The sequence below is a fragment of the Leptinotarsa decemlineata genome, unplaced genomic scaffold (genome assembly GCF_025532065.1).
Source record: "Leptinotarsa decemlineata unplaced genomic scaffold, Ldec_3_MD MMD2_tig00000199_RagTag_RagTag, whole genome shotgun sequence".
Classification (NCBI taxonomy): domain Eukaryota; kingdom Metazoa; phylum Arthropoda; class Insecta; order Coleoptera; family Chrysomelidae; genus Leptinotarsa; species Leptinotarsa decemlineata.
In genome coordinates, this window is record NW_027412544.1 from 13,503,613 (window position 1) to 13,524,644 (window position 21,032).

The 21,032-nt window shown below is 33.4% G+C and overlaps 2 protein-coding genes across 3 annotated transcripts in view; one reads left to right on the top strand and one right to left on the bottom strand.

The window, feature by feature from the left end:
• Positions 1-11,210, top strand: part of LOC111508268 (prolyl 4-hydroxylase subunit alpha-1) — a 77,734-nt gene extending 66,524 nt beyond the window's left edge. For both annotated transcript variants that reach the window (XM_074172970.1, XM_074172971.1), the window contains exons 7-11: positions 2,289-2,528; positions 3,401-3,625; positions 6,037-6,102; positions 6,177-6,342; positions 10,880-11,210. In XM_074172970.1, the coding sequence (XP_074029071.1) occupies positions 2,289-2,528; positions 3,401-3,625; positions 6,037-6,102; positions 6,177-6,342; positions 10,880-10,965 (783 nt within the window). In that variant the 3' untranslated portion in view covers positions 10,966-11,210. The remainder of the gene's footprint in view (positions 1-2,288; positions 2,529-3,400; positions 3,626-6,036; positions 6,103-6,176; positions 6,343-10,879) is intronic.
• A 102-nt stretch (positions 11,211-11,312) lies between these two features.
• The window catches only part of jdp (DnaJ domain-containing protein), a 58,582-nt gene continuing 48,862 nt past the window's right edge, over positions 11,313-21,032 (bottom strand). Inside the window, 1 exon segment of the mRNA XM_074172976.1 lies at positions 11,313-13,246. Within this exon segment, the coding sequence (XP_074029077.1) occupies positions 13,067-13,246 (180 nt within the window). The 3' untranslated portion in view covers positions 11,313-13,066.

Here is a 21,032-nt window from a genome sequence, read left to right on the forward strand (position 1 = left end):
TCACTCTGTTGAAAATTTGCAAAAATTTCGCTGATATTCACTCAAGAAATCATTGATGCATTACTAGGAATGAAAGTGTACACTTCTAGATATTAAAATACGTAGTTGAAGTTAGGAATGAATCTAATGCATTTCCTGATGTCGCTAACTTGGTTGGTGAAACGCGAGTCGAGAAGAGTGTTGAAGTTTTGGTATATGGAAGCAGTGCTTGTTTTTAACAGTGATCACTATAATTGAGATCAGTGTAGCTGAAAGAAATCTTAATGGCTTTCCAGATTCCACGTAGAAATTTTCTCGATGGGCTCTCAAGGAACATGCAACTAAGCATACATATGCTGGAGGAAGTCGCTTTCCACTATTTCTGTGAACTGTAGATCAATCATCAACTCACAGATCTTTCAAAGATGGCAGTTATATTTCAATATATGACTTCGTTTAACTTCACTTTGAAACATAATTCCTTTCCTAAAGATGACTTCTGCGTTCATTTACGTGATGTTGATCAGGTGAACTTGCTAATTTTTTTGCAAATTGAAATATATTTCTTGGAGCTGTTATTGTCTATCGGAACTGAGCAATGCCAGATGAAAGTTATATCAAAATTCGCTAACACAGTATCTTGGGAGATTTTCACTATGGAAGGTTTTTACAAAATTATAATACTTGTTTTTTGATCCAAGAGCTTACTCAAGCAGGATTAATAAATTTCTCCAACATCACAATCATTTTATACTCTAGAAACAGAAGCTATGACCTATGGTTCCATCACATAATCAATTCTAGGCTAGATTTTACTACCTGAAGAAAGGTGATATAAGCCTGAATCCGCTGGTAAAAACAGCTCAAATTAATGGTAACACATAGTAATTATTCTAAGGGTTCTAAGAACGATTATCTGGTAAGGTAGTTCAAAAGTTAATACACCTCGAACTACGCATTTCAAAAAATCGGTTCGTAGAAAGAAGTTCCAGAACAAAACCTACCGAGACCTACTTTGGCATTTTCTTCAATTGGCAGTGTACTCAAATGTTCACTTTCTGTATTTCAGGGAAGCTAATCATTGTTTCCGCAATATGATAATGATAATCCCAAAAAAACGAAGAATGTTCATAACAGGAATACAATTCAAATAGAAATCAAATAAATTATTCAAATACTAATACGTCTAATCTTCATATTGTAGTACCTATTCTTTCATTGTAATTTTTCATTTTTATATGTTTTTTTAGCAGAACATTGATATACAATGGTGTGTTTATTGAACAACTATAGTGGAACTCCACTGAATTATAGTTTTCAACAATTATTTCAGTCTTGCTCTTCCCGTTATTCATCTTTTGTATCATTCTTACCCTGTCTGGTTCATTCAGATCTACACTCTGTTGGACTGAACAGAGTGAAATATTTAAGTACTTAGCGGACCCGCCGAACGTCGTTCCGCCTAACAGTTAATGAATGAGCAGATTTAGAATTTCAAAATTGATACATAATTATTGTGATATACAAGTGTTTGCCACTTTTATTATCATTATAATTTTTATTGATGAAATATCATATTTAAATACTTATTATCCTATTCCCGATGAAGACAAATCAAATAACACAAAAATCATAAGAATCAATTCAGCCATTCTTGAGTTCTTTTAATATTACTATTGATACTTATTACCCTATTCCCGACGAAGATAAATCCAAAAAGAAATCATAAAAATTGGTCCAGCTGTTCTTAAGTACTTCTATTATTATTTTTTTTTACCGAAGTATGGTCAGGCCCTATCCCCCGAAACCCCGATACATTCGGAAGGGCGCGCCAGCATTATCAACCAAAGACCACTCCCCACACCGTGGGGTAAGCGATCATTGGGTCCGAGAATCATGTACCCTGAGCAAGCGCAGTGAGCCAAGTATGACAGCCTTCTGTATCTGTCCGGCTAAGATTTCTGCCTCAGTGCGGCAGGCCGGTATGATTTTAAGATTCAAGAGTAGAGAGGGCATCATTCCACCTCCAATAATCAGAACAACCATCTTGACAGAGTGGTATGGATAGAGTCTGCAGAGTTCGAAGAGAAAATCTCGATATTTTATCCGTTTCTCCACCTCTTTTTGGACGATATTCGTCATATTTACTCACCCTTTAAACCTTTTCTGGACTTCCACAAATAATTCAAAGCCAAATCGGTCCAGGCGTTCTCGAGTTTTGGCGAGACCCACGTACAGCAATTCATTTTTATGTATTAGATTGAAGTGTGACACCTATTGAATAACCGTCCTAATTATTATTTTTTCAGCATCATGAATATGATCCATATGCCCGAGAACATTATGAAACTTTGTGCAGAGGAGAAACCAGCATTCCAGAAGAGAAGGCTTCGAAACTGAAATGTAGATATTTGACGAACAATAACCCTTTCTTGTTGATAGCTCCTTTCAAAATAGAGGAAATACACCATAAACCTGACTTATACATGTTCCACGATGTTATGACTGATTCGGAAATAGCGACAATAAAAAAGCTAGCTACACCTAGGGTAAGTACAATGACAATATACAATACAATACAATATCAAGATTGTAATCATTCAATAAAGTCAAGTAAGTCAGCTTTGAAAATGTTCTTTTTACAAAGGTAACAATATCAGTTAACATGCTATGGAAGTGTTAATTGATCAACTATAGGGGAACTCCATTGAATTATAATTTTCAGCAATTATTTCAGTCTTGCTCTTCTCGTTAATAATTTTTTGTATCATTCTTACCCTGTCTTGCAATGACAATCAAATATATCAAAATTGTAATTATTTAATGAAGTAGTAAGTAAGTCAGCTTTGAAAGTGGTTCTTTTCGCAAGGGTGACAATATCAGTTAACGTGCTATGAATAGCACGTTTGAAACTAAGACCTCGTCAATCCTTAACTTGCACAAGTTTCGACTTCTGGGGGTTGTCATTCGTAGGAGGGCGACAGCTTTTCAACGGAAAAACAGATTTCAAACAGACAGATCAGAGAGGTTAAGTACTGATATTTCCATCATGTTTATATTTTTTTTATTATTCATGGTTCCTTCAAAAAGATATGAATACAAATAAATAGGTACAAAGAGGTGGTTTTGGTTGTACGTAATTTTCACAACTACTGTGTTTATGGAAATCATTGTTTCGTCATTTTATTACTGCAAGTCTTCGGTGATGGCCTATTTTGTAGGATGACTGAGTTTTTTTCCTTCTCAAATCTTTATATGAACCTACTTTTTTAGTTCAGCTGATTTTGCCGGTAAATATTAATGTTTCAGATGAAAAACATTAGTAAAAACCATGAATATTACGATTGATATTATCCTAATATTAATTCATTTCAGTTCATGATTCACTAAGTTACACAAAAATATTATTCTTTTTTTTTAGTTCCAAAGGGCTACTGTTCAAAATTCCAAAACTGGTGAACTGGAAATTGCCCAATACAGAATTAGCAAATCCGCCTGGTTGAAAGAACACGAACATAAACACATTGCAGATATTTCTCAAAGAGTGGAAGATATGACGGGATTGACAATGGAAACTGCGGAGGAATTACAGGTGGTCAATTATGGTATTGGAGGACATTATGAACCACATTTCGATTTTGCTAGGGTGAGTATGACTCATTCGAAAGTAACTAACAACTGTCAAGAGATAAGTTTTAATTCATCTTAAAGTAAATAATTATCTTTTAACTTGAAGTAAATAGTGTGATGATGCGACGATGAAACATAATGTTAATCTTCACTGGTAACTATAAAATTTTGATTCAACCAATAAAGACGTTTATAGTGAAAATCATACAATAAACTGTATTGATTAGTTTTTTTAATATGGATTTTCATCAAGTATCGGCCAGTTCTATTCAATTAATAAAGACGCTGTTCAATTAGTGGTTGCAGAAGCAGCAAACAATTTGTATCACAAGAGATATCTAGAGAGAAGACAACCTTTTAGAGAAATTTTCGCAAGATTGCGACACAACCTAATTGATGGTGGTCAGTTTGAATACAAAAGGCCAAAATTAAATAAATCAAATAAGGAGTTGGAATGAATATTTGTTGAAAATAATCTAGAAACGTCAACGCGTAATTTGAAAATATCAACAGGCCTACCAAGAACTAACGTTAGGAGGATTTTGAAAAAACACAAATCCAAACCATACATGACCAGAAGAGTTTATCAACTCAGATCAGAAGATTTTTAACGCCGCATGACTTTTTGCCAGTGATTCGTGGAAAGTTGTAACCAAGTGCGATTTTTCGTTTAATTGTTAAAAAAGGTGTCGCCTGTGTGTAGGAGAAACTGGTAGACATTTCGAACAGCTTCGTTGAAGAAATTTATTTTATTGTTTTTTCTTTATCATTATTATTGTTGAAGTTTCATTTATTAGTAGAAAATATAGTATACATATCAGTTTTATTGAAACTATGTGTTTTTATTACTGCTGTGAAAAGCTTTCTCAACATTTGATACCTACTTATGAACAATTTCTTTCTGTTTTATCGCCGCGTCATCCAAAGCCTACTTGATCAAAGTGTGCGTTTCAAAGTCTACATGAAAAAACATAAAAGCTCTCTATTTTAAAGATGACTCTAGCAAAACATCAAGTGTGCTACATTTTTAGAAAAATAATTTTAAGATCTATTGAAATATGCAGGAATATACAGGTTTCCCATTTACACCATTGAATTCTTCGTAAAAAAGTGCTTTGGAAATGTTTTCATAAATACGGAAAATTTTGACATTTTCAAAATTGCACATTTTCGAGAAACGTGCTATATCTCAGAAATGATGATATATTGATATGCGCTTTTCACTATTGAGTTTGTCATAAAATTCCACCCTCGGACACAGCCATCAGTTTTTATTTATCTAGTTTGAAAACAGGAGTTTTCCTCCTTTAAAAGTGTCCAATTTGACCTACCCTGTACATTAAACTATTCTGCAGTGTATTTTATATAACAGAAGTTACATAAGATAATCAGTTGATAATGGGAATTCTAGGTTAACAGATAGATATTGAGAAAAAGTAATTACCATTAATTAATTCTAGATACACAGGTAAACTTTAGACACCAAGTGGGTAATGACGAATAATTTCCAGAATTTCATGAAAATAGTTCAATAATGGTGAAATGGTACTGCTTTCGTTTATTGATTGTTCTCTAAAAGGTGACAAACATAGATAAAATAGGTCTTCTGCAATTCAAAACTTCTGTTGTGTTCAGTGGCGGATCCAGCCAGGGGATGCGTAGGGGGCACACTCTTGGTTGTGTTCTCAAATTCTATTGAAATTTCTAGATTTTTTTCTACATAAACTTTCGGGCTACATGTTATCTTGTAGACACCTGATTTATTGTCCTCGTCTGCCTTTTAGTTGTGTATGTTTGTGTGTGTATGCGCGCGCGCGCGTTTGTGTGCGTCTGTGTGAATTGTGTCTACCTAAAGTATCACAAGTAGTGTATGCTATGTTAAAATTCATGTTGAAATTCTTTTTAGTTAGTAGTCTTTTTATGTATGTCTACTATGGTGGTAAAAGTTAAAATTCGGTATAGTTAGTAGTCTCTTTATTTTTTCTGATGATTTTTTGAATGTGTTTTGTAGTTAGTATTATTTTCAATGTGAGGTATAAGTTATTATTTTCAATGTGAGGGTATACTTGGTTAGTAGCCTTCTTCTGTTAAGCATGTGAAGAATCATGTTCGGATTGGAGTTGTTATTTACTGCAAATTGTTTCACTAAATTAAGTTCGTCATTCTCTAATAACATCGGTATATTACTGAGTGTGTATATCATGCTTTGGCTGCCAATTTGTATTATTGAGAGTGATTGAATTTTTTTTATCATAGTATCATAGATAGTTGTCATAGATAGTATCATTAATTTTTATGAAGTAAACGTTCAGTCTAATAATAATGATTTTTCAACAGTAAAAATAAAATATTTCATTATAATTTCATCCAACTGACATCAAGAAATGAAAATATAAGCATACCTGACAATATATTTGTATTTTCCAGAAAGATGAAAAAAATGCCTTCAAAAGTTTGGGTACTGGAAATAGAATAGCAACAGTTTTGTTTTATGTGAGTATAAATATTAAAAAAATTTACATATTGACACGTTTATTTGATTTAACCCCCTCATCTTTGGTCTGTAGATGAGTGATGTTCCTCAAGGCGGAGCCACTGTATTTCCTGTTATTGGAGCTGCTCTTTGGCCTAAAAAAGGTGCAGCTGCTTTCTGGTTCAATCTTCATCCGAGTGGGGATGGAGACATTCTCACAAGGCATGCAGCTTGCCCGGTACTAGCTGGATCAAAATGGGGTAATTTTTTTATAATAGAACTCATGGCATCTATATTATTACATTAATACAAATGTATTCGAAAGAAAATATTTTACCAAGCGAGTTCTTTTGCACATCATCATCATAATGCACAGGATATATTGAAAAAATAAATTGGATTTCATCTATTCAGTGGAAATTTGTGACATACCATTAGTATTGAAAAAAATATATTTGGGAGTCTTAAGAAACTTTCTCTGAGAAATAATTTATTCATGTACAATTTTCAATAAGCCTCTAAAATAATTTTATTTCGACTCTGAAGAACACTTTCTGTGAGTTGCATTTTTTTCAGACGGTTCATTGTCGAAACAAATGTTTTGAGCTTCAACATGCGGTCGCCGTAAGAAGTTGCGAGATTCATATCAATACAATTGTCACGAATTTTATATATGATATATGAAGTGACGACGAATCTTCCAAATGGAAGACGTTGCACAGATGCCTGATGGTTTCACTTCTGCTGGTATCTGCCTCACAAGGAGTTTAGAACTAGATTGATTGATTCTAAACTCCAGACATCATCAAAAGATAGCAAACAAGACTTTGCCGAAACGTTGTGAAAATAATCTTTGTAAGGATCAAAAACACAGAACATGTGGCAAAACCCCAAAAAATAGCTCATCCTACTTTGTCGGTTAGAATAGGTTTCACATCTTTGAATATTCATTTAGCGAATCATTTAAAGAATTTCTATAAAGAATAATTGTATGCTGATGACAGCACGCTTGTCTCGTCATTCCATTTGGATTCCAGGACATCGGCTACGGAGGCACATCTTCACCGTCAGCAGGAGGTTGCATATCTTAATGAGTATCCAGGAGTGATTTCGAATGGGGGTGAAAGTAACCACGTTCAATTCAATGCCACAGAAATCCAGACATCGGTTTTCTCCAAGAAGATAAATGTCTCCAAACCGGATATAATAATGTCAGGTCAGACAGTTCCGCTTTCTGTTTCAATAAGTTTGTTGGGGGGTTAAAATGGACACCATTATACCTTGGCACAATCATGTCGCTGGAATCGCAAAGGCTGTTCCCCAAAAGCTGGAACACTGTTCCGAAACAGAAAATTGTACACACTTTAGCAACTTTTGATGCTTTACAAAGCTCTGTTCAAACCTTCATTGGAGTATTATTCTCTTGTATGGAGCTCTGCCCCCAAACATACCCTGAAGTTGCTGGATTCCATCCAGAAAAGAGGTATCCGCCTGATTAGAGAAGCGAATATCACATGCAACTCGATTGCCTGGAACATCAAAGAAAAGTTGGAGATTTGTCTCTCTTCTATAGATACTTTCACGGGAAGTGTTCAAGTGACTTGGCACCTCAAACTTCACTGTTTAAGAACTCTTCCATCTGGAGAACTGCGTTCCTGTAGTGCTTGTGTTCATTCCTTAAAAAATGAGTCATAGGGAATATCAAATCGAACAAATACTCATTGTTTTTTCATGTTGACATATTTATCTATGTACATTTTTTCTTGATGCGATCATTGTATAAAATACTTCAATTCAAAAATTGAAACATTGCAATATCAAAAAATCTCATGCCTTCCAATCAAGATGAAATAGAAAGAAATTGGCTAATACAATCGACGTATATATGAAAATAGTGTAAAAGAACCAAAAAAAATACTAATATTTTTTGTTTGGTTACAATATCATCATAAAATCACGATCTTGATATTCAGGGTCGGACGCGCTAGAATTATAATAATAATAAATTATTTACACCCAGATTTTCATATGATATCAAATTTTTTAGACAGATTTCATTATTCTACAATATTCTACTCCGATAGTCTTTTTGCGGGGATCAAAAAAGTTTGCACACAAGTTTCGGTCCTGTAGTATTGCTGTCATTACTAGAGTTTTGAAAAAGCAGGCACCTAGCATGAGTTTTTCACTAATGTAGTTTTAAACTTTCTTGTCTTTTTTACGATTTTTCATCTGTACTGATTGCTGATTTACCAGTATGTGTTTCATAAAATAAAGGGAATTTTTTCAATTTATTGGTGTCTAATATTTTTTTGAGAAGAGTTCCTATAGGAAGTATAACGAGAACTACTACCTCTGCAGTTTAGACTCCTAAGTAAGGTTTATACAAGACAAAAGTAATAACTTTTATTCAAAATATAAGTTCATGAACTGTACTGTACCATTTTTGAAGCATTCAGTTATTGCACTTTGTTAATCTCACTCCAAATGGTTCACCACCATAAAATTAAACACTGAAAGTGAATTTTTACGTCTTCTCCCGTTCGCTGTTCGCTAACTAGTAATCCTGTGCCGTCCTCGGCCAAGGAAACAAAGGCAGCGTTATCAGTCACATAATCCACATGACTTACACCTTCGTCCAACATCGGTAATTGATATCATATCAATATTTCAATCAACTGTATCGCTATGAGCTATAAATCTAATGATTTAAGTAGTCAATGTAATTGAAACAAAGAAAAATTATTTACATTCCAATTGACTATTTTCAATCAAACATCGATGTACATGTTTCACGCATTTCAGGATATAATGTATAGGCAACTGGTGAGTTAGTGAGAGGAGACGTGTAATTTTTACATTTTCCCGTGTCAAATAATATGATTTGGTGCACGTGAAGATGTTATCGTTTATCTTACGATAAAAGAAATGCCTGTAATGGTAATTCAGAATTCTTTGTAATGTTACTACAATACAAAACGTAACAGCGCCAACTATCAATACGTTCGTTTGTTTTTGTTGAAGTAGGTACTCAATATCATAACATAAATATTATCAATTACACGTCCACTAGAAATAGATATTAACAAAACAATAAATAATTTCAATAAACGCAGTAAATCTTACAATTATCGTAACTACACGGCTTCTTAGTATTATCCGAGAATACCTACCACAGTATTCTCGGGTATTATCTCTCAAATATGAGTGTTGCCAATCATGTGACTCCTGGAAAATGTACAACCATTTCTACGAGAATATGATTCTATTACAGTTTGTCAAATCTAGAAGGAGAGCTGATAATTCTCTTTCTACTGCTCTCATCGACTTTTAACGAACGGGCATCCAATAGTTGGACCATATCTGAATTTAAAAAGTTCTTACTACGTTTAATATGGTTGAATATCAACACGGCAATGAGTAATGGTGTAAGATGAAATTCAAATAACAAAATGGAATCGAAAACAATTGAATCATCTAAAAGAACAATTCGTTCAGGCCAGTCTCAACACCCTACACAGTAGGTTAATGGACTGACACCTATCAGAAAACAACTACTCCCCTGGCTAATACCACGAAGGGCGTTGGATTATATCCGACAGGTGTCAGTGCAGGATTCTTCACTGAAGTTATTCCTGCATATGCTGTTGGCGATACAACTGCCGCAATAGATTTTCAATTATTGGAACACACTTGCAGACCGGTTTCGGGCTGTTTGGCCACTCGTCAGTGCAAGGTAGTGTATATCATCAACATAAAGTCGATGATTTCCGATAATTGAAAATCGAATTCCGTCAGAGTATCATTCCTCGAACTAAGCTGAAGACTACAACAAACAACAGGTTTGTCGTCGCTCCATCTGCCTGTGAACGAGGTAACCAACTGCATATCCAAATTTGCCCAATTCCTCGTAAAAGGAAAGAAATCTTTCACGTATAGTCAGTGGGCATACTTGAAGACTGGCTATAAATCAAATCATCTAAAAGAACAATTCGTTCAGGCCAGTCTCAACACCCTACACAGTAGGTTAATGGACTGACACCTATCAGAAAACAACTACTCCCCTGGCTAATACCACGAAGGGCGTTGGATTATATCCGACAGGTGTCAGTGCAGGATTCTTCACTGAAGTTATTCCTGCATATGCTGTTGGCGATACAACTGCCGCAATAGATTTTCAATTATTGGAACACACTTGCAGACCGGTTTCGGGCTGTTTGGATATGCAGTTGGTTACCTCGTTCACAGGCAGATGGAGCGACGACAAACCTGTTGTTTGTTGTAGTCTTCAGCTTAGTTCGAGGAATGATACTCTGACGGAATTCGATTTTCAATTATCGGAAATCATCGACTTTATGTTGATGATATACACTACCTTGCACTGACGAGTGGCCAAACAGCCCGAAACCGGTCTGCAAGTGTGTTCCAATAATTGAAAATCTATTGCGGCAGTTGTATCGCCAACAGCATATGCAGGAATAACTTCAGTGAAGAATCCTGCACTGACACCTGTCGGATATAATCCAACGCCCTTCGTGGTATTAGCCAGGGGAGTAGTTGTTTTCTGATAGGTGTCAGTCCATTAACCTACTGTGTAGGGTGTTGAGACTGGCCTGAACGAATTGTTCTTTTAGATGATTTGATTTATAGCCAGTCTTCAAGTATGCCCACTGACTATACGTGAAAGAAAACAATTGAGAAAAGTGCTGATACAGCTTTATAAACTTTATAATCTCTTACTGTTCACTTGAAAAAAATCAGATATAGTAGAATATATGATATATGTATTTTTTTCAGTTTCAAATAAATGGATTCACGAAAGAGGACAAGAATTTTTGAGGCCATGTACCCCGGAGCGACCTCCAAATAATCTCATAGCGTGAAAATTCAACACCCAACTATTCTCAGAGAGAAGACTGCTCGACATATATGATGAACACCATTTTGAATCACAAACCACATTATTTGATTTTTTCAATACATATCGAATAAAAATGCTCCACTACTCTCAAACAAGGAATTTACACCTAAGTAATCCTGTTTTATTCTAAATAATTCTAGTTATGAGAGATAACCGAAGAAATGTAGATAATTTTCTGTAATATATAATATAAGATATTTTAACATACATGGCTTATTCAATTTTTTTTCACCAATTTCAAACTATTTACTCATGTACTCCTTATATAAATTATGCAGTAATATTAGTTGAAAATTGATAAGGCCAATAACTGTTTCAAAGTGATTTATTTTGTGAGTTACAGTTCCTTTAAAAATGTATGTTTATGAAAAAAGTATAATTTCAATACACTGGAATAGGTTATTTGTGAAACTTTTTCCATTTATTTGTGTTCTGGAAATCTATATTTGGATGAAAGAACTTTAGTAACAATGACCATTATATTTAATCCCTTTCTGTGATTTTTGAATGAGATCTATTAGATCTTGTGAAACAAGTTTAAGAAAGGTAAAATAATTTTCAAGGTTAATTATCCAGACAAATATGAAATATTGAAAAAATATTATTTTTAATTCTCATCAGCCAGCTGAATTTGATCAAGTTTCAGGCCATACTGATAGGGTCACAGCATTTCTACATTTGGTGTAACCGTTGAAATTGGGAATAAGAATTTAACTTTATGTTGTCCTTGCAAAAACTTTACATTTTTGCATAAATTGTTGCAATGGTTTGAGTTTGCCAAAGTAGTTATAATTTCTGAAAAATTTTTATTTCACTTGATCTGAATTATCAACCTCCTAAAAGCATAGCTGAGAAGCATTAATCGAACCTATATTGGAAAACACATGACTTTCGCTCTTTCTGTTTTTTTTTTCTCTATTTTAGTTATCAACATGATACAACTTTTTTCTCTTCTATAAAATGAATTAGCTCTAAAATAGTGTGAAATTACAGCAATAGACGCATTATTGTTAGAAATATCGTCCTCTGAACAATTTTTTCAAGTTTGAGATCAGAGAAGGAGGTTGGATTTGTTGAATACGATGGGTGGTCAATTAATTCCTAGGACTACTGCTTTTGACGTCACGTATCGCGACCGTTCTCATTGACATGGTTTCTTATTCAGTGATATGATTATTATCGCACACAAGTATGTGAAAAAGTTCGAGGCATTTGAGGTATCACTTTTTATGAGACTTCCTAAATTACACATATAGAGTGATAATTGGATTATCGAAGGCAATTTGCTTCAGATAGCCATGATCAAGCACTCTATCAAATGATCATCGGTATAATTTTTCTTGGTAAGGTTGCATTATCTTGATGCATAGGAGCTTTCTCAGTATCGAAAAATTTCCACACAGTTATTGTTTCACCGGTTTCCAAATAACCAAAAAGAGACGCTGTCACCTTTCCCGCCAATGTGGTAGTCTTGGAATTTTTTGTTGAATTTTGGCCATTTTTTCTCCAATAATTTGACTAACTGGCATATAATAGATACGCCGGAGATGAAATAGATTTCGACGAAAAAAATCAATATGATATATTGATGAATTTTGGGACACCTTGACATTCATTATCAAACACACGAACAAATTGAACTTTTTATTTTTGTTCGGGATTTTGACAGCATGGCAACTGTTTGAACCGATAGCGATTCTTCCTTACGTTGCAGCATCTCCTGGAAACTAGATCAATATCAAACCACCCTCGTATTCTGCTAATCAAAACTAAAGGTGGAATATGGAATTTCACACAGTAAACCCCCTGTTATATGGGGGCTTGCATCATTTGCAGACTCCATAGTTTCATAGTCGGAAAAGTTTTCGATAATGCCTAAAATAATAACTAAAAATGTTGGCCTCATTTGGTTAATATTTATCACGCTGAAGATTTAAAAATATGTTATGTTGCCTTCCACAAGGAAATGTCTCAAAATTCAAAAAGCGTAGTATAAAGATTTTTTCAATATTTCAACAAAGTAGAATTCATTCTTTACTCGATGAGAGCCAGTTCATATCATTTTATATTTCATTATTCTCTCTTCCTGCGCTGTTGGTATTCTTTCGCCCTTTCAGTAAATTAGCTCCTCCTTCTGAAGCTCTCCGATAAGCTGCTGATAGAGCAGCAGTGTTAAGACTTGAAGGACCAGATGATCCGCCACTTGCCTTTGCTTTTTGTTTCATTGGCGATTTTTTGATAGACTGAAATTGAAAATACATGATTACTCATATGTTTGATCATAAACAATTAACTGGAATTAATTTTCAAGCTGTTGTCTTTTCAAGAAAAGTTGAAAGCTGGTTATTATGGTTTTAAAAAAAACATACTTTCAACATACATGCCTTGTTTTCTCCATTACGAATGTGTGAAGGGATTATGAATAGCGGAGATTGTAATGTACATTGACAGGCTAAATATTAAATAAGTGCCCGGTAAAATAGACATTCCAAATAATAAAAATTTCGACTTAGCTGAATTTTGGACCTTGGGTCCACCAGAAGAAATGAAGTGTCAAAAGTCTCCATAGATCCCGTCCTGTTAAAAAAGTTATTCAAGGTAAAAGGTCAACTTTTTTGTTTATTTGGTAGTTATTTGGATTTTTCTCGAAAACGGTGTGTTTTATCAAAATTATAGCCGAGAGAGTAATTGTGGATCATAAAACTGCCTACAAAAAAACTGTTATCAAACTTTTTTTTCTAATAATCTCCATTCCTACGATATCGTTATTCGAAAAGTTGGAGTTTTGTTACACATAAAAGACATTTCCACACTACCTGTGAGGTAAAGTACTTCACTTGTTTTTTATTGTAGTTTCCCTGGTAGGCCACTCCACGATATGTTGTGAACAATTTCCATTGAAAAATACTGTATTCACTGCATAATGATTATTGATATCAATATATAGGTGATTGATTCAAACTGTAGTTCTGATTTCTGTTAATATTTCATTCTTATTCATACTCTTGAAATTCGACTACAACAGTCATGTTTTCTTTGATTTCTTCTTCTTCATTTTCTCCTTGCTGGATCTTCATAAATTGTTCAACTGAAGATGAATCAGCTCTCTCTATCGATATTACATGAATCTACGAGCAAGATTGGGCTTGGCAATTAATCTACACTGGAGAACATAGCAGTCTTTCTCTTCTACAGCCACATACTACAACCTTTTTTGCAATTACAAAAACTAGTGTCCAGGAGTTTTTTGTAGCACGTGGGAGTATTGTTTGAAGCAGTCTCAAAGTATTATCTATTTAATTTCGAACCCCTGTCTTTGGGGTTCAGTTGATTGCCTAGCCACAACTGAACTCGATACAAGTGTTGACGAACAGAAGCTAATGTTGAAGGAAGACAAGATAGTTGTACATGTCTCTTGTTCCCCGTTTTTCTTGCAAAAGTTAAATATACTAGTCGATACAATTAATTTTTTTTCGGTTCCATAAACAGTAAGGAGAAAGTGAATTCTTGTATTGATTATCGTTCGAGGAGGTGAGTCAATTTCTTCAGATACCTTAGTGAAATCAATTGAATTCTTTCTTTCAAATAATTTAAATACTGATGTTTTACCCCCGTCTGAACATTGCTGATGTAGTATTGACATTTGGGATAATCAGATAAACTTTTTGAAGAATATATTTCTGTTCGCTGTTGAGCCTTTCCTGGTTTCAAAAAGTAAATAATTGAAGTCCGGGTAGTAGGTATCAAGAAATCAACATCTTCACCTACCACAAAAGTTGTACGTGTTGCATTGAATTATTCAATTGCTTTTTCAATGCATAAAACAGGTAAAACATGTGTAATGAAAATTTCTGTGTTTTTTACCACTTTCATTTGTAACTAATGTATGAGTGTGAAAATGTACACATAGGACAAAACTGCAGTAACTTAGTTACAAATAAAGGTGGTAAAAAACATATAAATTTTAATTTGCCATTTTTCATGATGATCTCCTACCACCTAGTAACAAGTTCATCCGTCAATTTAATAAAACAGGTATTGCCACGCGGACAAAAGAGTAGGCAGATGTTGTTCAAGGCCATGTGGCTGGATGGGACTGGCTGAGGGAATGAGTTTCTTTTGAGCATACCTATATTCTCAAAATTGTATATTTTATACATCTAATAAACACAAATAGAAACTTATATTTAGTGCCTGACTTTGCATATACGTGGCATTTGTATATATGTAATATGTAAATCTTTCAACTTTTAGAACCTCGATATCTTAGGAATGGTGATTCTCGGAAAAAAAGTATCAGAACTATTTTTGTAGATAATTTCATGATTTGCAATTTTTGACGGGGCCGAATTTTTGATAAAACTTACCTGGGACTGAATAACTTTCAGCGCACATTGGATCTATGAAGATTTTGGCACTTTTTTCGGTAGAAATTTGAAGAACATGAATATGTACATGGAATCTGTGGGTCGAATGCAGGTATATTTGAAGATCGGTGGTCAATGAAAGTTCTTCTGGGTAAAACACTTTTGTAACCAGTTCAAAGAAGGATGGGCAAGCTACTGAAACGATTTCTGCAAAACAATAAATCAATTAATGAAAAAATTCTAGCAAGTCAAAATTATTTTCGAAAGTTTTTCCATTTTCCTAGTTATGTCTGCCATTGAAACCATTTGTGACACATTTTTATCACTTTTTCACTGCCACACGAAGTTAATATACTGAATGCATCCTTCCTAGTGCCTTTTGAATGTAACAAAATATCAATGTCGAACAAAGTTTGTTATTATTTCATTACTTTTTCAAATTGACAAATTTCAATTCTCTAGATAATGCTGGTTCATGTTTCAGAATAGGACCAATCATCTCCGTAATATTGACTTTTTTATATTTATCCATATGAAGTCGTTTTTATTTGAAATTAACTATATTAGTCAGAAAGAACGGGATCACGCAAGTGAACAATAAATAAATAAATAAATTGGTGAATTCAATTGTAATTACTTTGGAGTTAATAATTCGATTCCCAAAAGTATTGGATATGTACCTAATTCAAAGAGAGAACTGTCAAAAAAGGTACTGCAAGTTTTCTTCTTCAATTTAGGAAAAAAGTTGATATCGTCATCCCAACAGTAAATGAAGTCGGACAATGTTTTTCTTTTCATCTTCTGAAGTGAACTTAGTCCACTAAGTAATCAACACAACAACACAATAGTAATCCAGTCACTAATTATTCTGTTATATATAATAATAATAATAATAAAAAACTTTATTCACCGTAAGAGTACAGAATATAAATAAATGAACTACATGATAGAGTGGGAATAAAGACTTGAACGATAAGCGCTATTGCACTTGTTTCGTTATTGTGTAACAAGGAGTATAATTTATAGAATACGCTACAAGACAAATAAAATGTAACATAAAAGCAAAAAAAAAATAATTTGAAAAGACATGACGGTATAAGTTGACAGAAAATATAAATAAAACAATAATAATAATAATATTCGTGTAAACTTAATACAGGGTGCCTGTTTATGGTAACAATGAGTATAATTTCTAGAATACGGCACAAGACAAATAATATAAAAAGAAATAAAACAAAGACATAAACCAATATATGTTGACAGAATGTAAAAATAATAATAAGATTTGTATAAAATGTATATAATGTGACTAGGGTAATATAGCATAATTAGTTGGTATACTTTTTATTCTAATATATTTATTACATATTGTCTTTGTTTTTCGAATATAAACGATTTCAAATTCTTCTTGGAAATTGGAGTGCGGTTACTGTTTTTAATTTTATCAAGAATAATATTGTAGAATTTGGTTGATGTGTATGAAAATGCTCTTTGTGAAATTGACTTTTTCAGTGTGATAGGATACGGTATTTTCTTGTAATTTCTTGTATAGTAACTGTGATGTTCTGGTTTCATTTGATTTTTGTTGGAATTGTATTTGACGAGTACGTTGTAAAAATAAAGCTGTCTAAGGTCCATTATTTGACATTCCTTGTAAAGTACGACCGAGGAATAGCGATTGTTTCTGAACATTATAATTTTAAGTATTTTCCTTTGCAGGATTTCTAACGGGTTGAGATGAGTACGTAGAGCAGCTCCCTAGGCTACAATGCCATATTTCAAATGACTTTCAACCAGCGCATAATAAAGATTTTTTAATTCTTTAATGGGGAGGTATTTCCTTAGAAATCTGAATCTGAACAGGATTGTCTGAAGTTTCTTGATGATATACCAACTTGATATGAGTATCCCATTTCAGGTACCTATCCAAATAAACGCCTAAATATTTCACTTCGTTAACAGCTCGAATTGTTAAGTTTGATGTTTGGTTTTTGATAAGGAGATTGTCAAAAGGGCAGGAATTGTTCGAATTGCAACTAAAGGGTAAGAAATTGGTTTTCTCCAAATTAACAGTGAGTAATTTATTGTCGAACCATTTTTTTATAGCTTTAAAATCCATTTCAACTACATTTTTGAGGTTATTCCAGGTCTTTTCCTCATAAAAATGGCTGTATCATCTGCATATCCAATTATTGTACCAGCTGTATTGAGTTTGAATAGGTCGTTTATGCAGAGATTGTATAAAGTTGGTCCTAAGATTGTACCTTGGGGCACACCACATTCTACTCTTCTCGGCTCGCTTTGTATCCCTTCGATTCTTACTGACTGTTCTCTATTGAGTAAATAGCTTTCAAACAATTTCAGGCAATTGCCCCTAATACCGTAATTTTCCAATGTATTCAGAAGTTTTTTTATGATCCACGGTGTCAAAGCCTTTTGAGAGATCAATGAATAGACAGAGAGAGGATGTGGAGGTCTCTAAAGCCTTGTGTATCTTCTCAGTTAAAGTTATTAAAGCATCATCGGTGGAAATATTTTGTCTGAAGCCAAATTGTTTCTCTGAAATTAGGTGATATTTGTTTATAAATGACTTCAGCCTATTTTTCAATAATTTTTCAAAAACTTTCGATAAGTGTGTGATCAGGGATATTGGTCTGTAGTTGTTCACTGAGGTTTCATTTCCTCTTGTAAATTGGGCAAATTACTGATTTTTTGAAGGCATCAGGCCAAACACCTTTAGATATACATTGATTAATGATGAATTGAAGTGGTTCAATAATAAACTGAGAGATTGATTTTATTACTTCTGATTTAATTTCATCATAGCCTACCGATTTGTGATTTTTTAACTCATTTTTTAGTGTAATCAGTTCTTTGGAGTCGGTATGTGTTAAAGCTAATGAGTTTGGTAGAATATATTGATGTGCGTTATAATTTCTACTCGTTGAGATTTTTTGGGCTAGTTTTGCACCCATACCTGCGAATTTGTCATTGAATTCGTTGGCTATATCTTTGTAGTCGGTTAAAAGCTCGTCATTATCATTTTTTATTGGACCAGTAACTTTTTTTTTTGATTGTGTACCGGTGAGTTCCTTTACAATGTTCCAAACCTTTTTTGTGTTTCCATTATTTTTTTCAATTTGGTTCCTGAAATAATTTTGTTTTGTTCTGTTTATTGAGTTTGTTACTTTGTTTTTGTATTTTTTATATTGATCCTGTATCGCAGTATCATTAGGATTACTCTGGAGTTCTCTGAACATTTGGTTTTTACTATTGATCATGGTTAATAAGGAGTTATTCATCCAGGAAGCAATTTTGGTGTTTTTTCTGTAGTATCTTTTTCTTTCTGAGCATTGATTTAAACTATTTATAAGGATATGGAGGAAATTCTTCATTGATATATTCGGATCCTGTGTACTGTAAATTGTGTCCCAACTAGTCTTTTGCATAATTTACTGTAATTTAGGTATTTAATATATTTGTTATCCGTTTTTTGCTTGTTTTGTTTGTCAATGACTATTTGGAGTATTGTTGTTGTATGATCGGTTATATTTGTATTAACAACGAGTGGCAAGATCATGTCAGTAATGTTGCTGATTTTTGATTTGAAGAAAATATGATCCAAACAGGACTTACCTCTGGTTGGGATATTAATAGTCGAAATATATCCATGTTCATTCAAAATATTCATGAATTCGATTGTATTTTCATTATCTTGAATTAAATTTATGTTTATGTCCCCAATGAAGATGTAATAATCATCCGTTTCTGTTTGATTATTATCGAAGTAGTTTTGGAGGATACGAGTGAAGTCCTTAATGTTGGTAGAGGGTGATCTATAACATGCAGTTATAGTGACAGTATTTTTGCTCAACTTAATGTTTACTCTAAAGTAATTTTATGATTTCTAGTTCAATTATCTCATAATCCACATCATATATATTTTTTATATAGATTATTGTACCGTCGTTTTTGTTAAATTCCCCTCGATTATAGATGGATGTGTATCCAGGGATCTTATATAAATTTGTATCGGGGATTTTCCAGGTTTCTGTCAATACTACGCAATCAAGATCAAAATCGAGATTTTGAAGGAATATCTTGAATTCTTCTATGTTTTCATCAATACTCCTGATATTATTATGCAATATTGTAAAGTTGTCGTTTTCTTTATCGATCTTTAAGATTTCTTTACATTTTTTTTGGTCTGTTAGCAAAAAAGTATCCACTGGATTCACCTCAAAATCACGGATGTATTGATCCATTTTCATAGTGTTTCAATCTTGATTAGGTACAGATATAGATGTAGATGTAAATATAATAACATATGTGATTGAAATGTTAGAATTTTTAGGCAGTTTTTAAAATTTGCTTTGGAGAAATATTTTTAGAGAGGTTTTTCTACTGTTTATTTGTTGAGCCGGAACGGGTTTTCGGTTTATCTTGGAGTATTTTTTGTGTGTGGGCCAGGTGCGTAGGTTTTTTTGAGATTGGAGCCTTCGGGGTACTTTGGTCCTTCTTGAAATATGAGGATATGTTTTCTGCTGTTAATACTGTTGGGGTAGGTGGTGCACTGTTTGCTTTTTCTTCTATGCTGTCTTCTCTTTCTAGGTCTTCAATTCCGTAACTATTTTCGTCTACATATAACTTATTTCCTTCCTGTTTAGCAAGAAGGAGATATTTTTTAGAATTTTATTTTCCTTTCCTTGAGCTAGTGTTAAGTCGTTTGCAATGGATATATTTGTCCCTTTTAGCTTGTTACAATTTTTTATTATTTGTTTCTTTTTCAAGTCAGAAGTAAACTCGATTTTTACTGGGCAATTGTCCGACTTTCCCAATGAATATACGTCACTGATATCACTTTGCTTGATTTCAATTTCAAGTAATTCTTGGAGATCTTTGGTCAGATTTTCTGCAGTCACCTCTTCGCGTTTTTTATTTAGACCAAAAATTATAATATTTTTCTTGTTCTGGGCTCTTTTGAGATGTTCCACTTCCTTCTTCAAATAAATGTTTCCTTTCTCTAGTTTGGACACGGCACTCTTTAGTTCTTGTATTGTTAGTTGTAGGCGTGTTTCACTTGCTTCGATACAGTTTTTCAGTTCTGTGCGATTTTTAAAAATTTCTTCATATGTTTTTTCGATCCGTTGTAAAATTTCAGCCATATTTCTTGGCCTATGATGTTTGAATGTGCGAGCACCTTTATCAGTGATAAAAATATATGTTCTCAGTTATCAGTGAAAGTTTTTTAATACATAATACATATGTACTAGTAATAAACTAATAACAAAATAAATGATATTACTAGTACGTACTTGTTCATTACATTCCTACCTATCAAACGAAGGTGTTTGAAAAATACACACAAACTTTCATCCAGCCACAACGGCATGTCACGTATGATTTAAAAATAGTTAATAATAATAACAAAAAAGTAACGCACTATCATGAACATAAACATTGAAAAATAAAAAAGCACGTTCAATGAGAAGGCTGACACTCAGACTCATCGATAATTTTTTTAATGTTTGCAGTATAATTTGATGCAGCCATTCGAATACAATTATCCAAATGTTCATCTGTAAGTCGATTGCGATATTTGTTCTTAATAAACTTCATATTGGAAAAAGAAGATTCACACAAATAGGTTGAACTGAATAAT